Source organism: Condylura cristata, unplaced genomic scaffold (assembly GCF_000260355.1).
Source record: "Condylura cristata isolate star-nosed mole 26May11 unplaced genomic scaffold, ConCri1.0 scaffold00001, whole genome shotgun sequence".
NCBI classification, from domain to species: domain Eukaryota; kingdom Metazoa; phylum Chordata; class Mammalia; order Eulipotyphla; family Talpidae; genus Condylura; species Condylura cristata.
The window spans coordinates 67,891,162-67,893,161 of NW_004567102.1; the positions used below are offsets into that span (position 1 = coordinate 67,891,162).

General features: G+C 41.0%; 1 protein-coding gene across 1 annotated transcript; it reads right to left on the reverse strand.

Moving 5' to 3' along the window:
• Window positions 1–472: 472 nt before the first annotated feature.
• TAAR5 (trace amine associated receptor 5) lies at window positions 473–1,486 on the reverse strand. The gene has a single exon (XM_004673856.1). It carries the CDS (start codon window positions 1,484–1,486, stop codon window positions 473–475), a length of 1,014 nt encoding a protein of 337 aa, XP_004673913.1.
• Between the last annotated feature and the right edge of the window lie 514 nt (window positions 1,487–2,000).

Sequence of the window (2,000 nt, forward strand, 5' to 3'; positions counted from 1 at the left end):
ATTGATGAAAATTAATATTTAAGCATTTTATATTTGAGCTTAAAAATGTCTTAGAGAGCTGTCGTAGAAACCCCTAATCTTCTAGATGTGATAACTCTGATGGGGGGAAAGGACCTGTTGGAAAAATCAGGACAAAAACTCAGAAATCCTGACCTCAGTGCTCTTTTCTCTCCACTTCTGCATCACAGTTGTCTCAAGGAAATAACAAATGAATAGTCAAATATTTGCACAGAGCTTTGACTTATGTAATTAGCATTTCAATGACTGTACTCTCTTCTTTTCCTATCAGGGAAATATGATAGGAAATGATTGCTGCTGTCTCTTTTCAAATTAAAAATTGTTTCTACTTTAGTTTAAACCGCACAGCCCTGGAAGTGTGCTCACATAGTCATATTGCCACACAGCCCTCTCCCACAGAAGCCCACATTCTTTCTGAAAGGCTCTGTCCCTTGCCTGCATTCAGTTAAAGAAGTCATTCTTGGTACAAATCAATTGTAGGTGTCCGTGGTGAGAAGACATCCCGACTCAGGATGAGTTTCAGTGCCTTCCTGAACCATCGGTAGGAAAAGACATAGATGATGGGATTGCAGGCTGAGTTGAAGTAAGCAAACCAAATGAAGATATCAAAGACCAGTGGTGGTGTGATGAAGTTAATGAGGCTGTCAACCAGCGTGTCAATGGTGAAGGGAAGCCAACACAGGAGGTATATGCCCACAGCAATGCCCAGAGTCTTGGCAGCTTTTCTTTCACGCTTCGAAGCCCCAGCTTGGCTTTTACTCATGGTGTTGATCTGCTGAGCCTGTCTGGTAGCTATTATAAAGATCTTCACATACAGGCCCATCATGATGAGGCAAGGGAAAAAGAACACAGGGAAGTTCAACCAACCCCAAAACTTATTGAATAACAGCTGGCAACTGCCCACACAAGGCATCTCTTTTAGCCACTGACTGAGCCCTCTCTCTACCACATCTGTGTAGAGGAAGAAGGCAGTGTAAGTCGCTGGAATCCCCCACCCTGCCACAATGTACCTGAAGGCAACCCTGACTGTGAACTTGGAAGGATAGATGAGGGGCTCACAGATGGCACAGTGACGATCAATGGAAATGAAACAAAGGTGGAAAATGGAGGTAAGACAGAAAAGGGTGTCTAGGTAGGTATGGAGGCGACAGAGGAAGTCTCCAAAGAACCAGCAACTCTCCACTGAGCGAACGGTACTGAGGGGCAGGACCAGCAGGCCCAGAAACATGTCCGCCAAGGCCAGAGAAAGCAACAAGAAATTGGTGGGAGTGTGAAGAGCTTTGAAATAGGACACAGCAAACACCACAAACAAATTTCCTAAGACTGTAATTAGCATGCCTACTGCACAGGTAAGGTAGATGGCCAATTGTACACCCAGAGGATGGATTGTCCTGGGACAAGACCCATTCACTTGGTAGCATAAGACCAGGGGTTGTTCTTCAGCACTTTGGTTGAGAACAGCACTCATTTATGGTTTCTGTTCTTCCTCCCTCTCTGGAAACTGATCACCTGTTCCATAAAAATGAAGACAATTTAAATTCATCTTTGTCTGCTAAACAATTAGAAAGTGAGAGATGTAAAGGCAGGACTAAAGAGTACTTTGAAACCTAGTACTATTTTTTTTGGAGTATAAATCCAATGTGACATGTTAGTCAAATACAGCAATAACGTTTCATAAGAATTGTTTCTGTTAGTACTGTTTTGTCTGATTATGTCCTTTTGAAACTAAGGCAAGTAAGCCAAATGTCTCTTCAAAGAAAAAGTTGTTTATGTAATGATATATTGCATATAATTCTGGAGAAAATATCCTTTACATTTTTGATAAAATATATGCTATTAAGTGGAAAGGAAAATTTAAATGTGTGGGTCTGAACCAAGTGAAGAATTAATTCCTATAAACAAATCATTACTTAGGGAAGGAACAACTTCTGACTTGCTCCTAAGAATTATGTAAATTAATAATGTAAATTGAAAATATCATC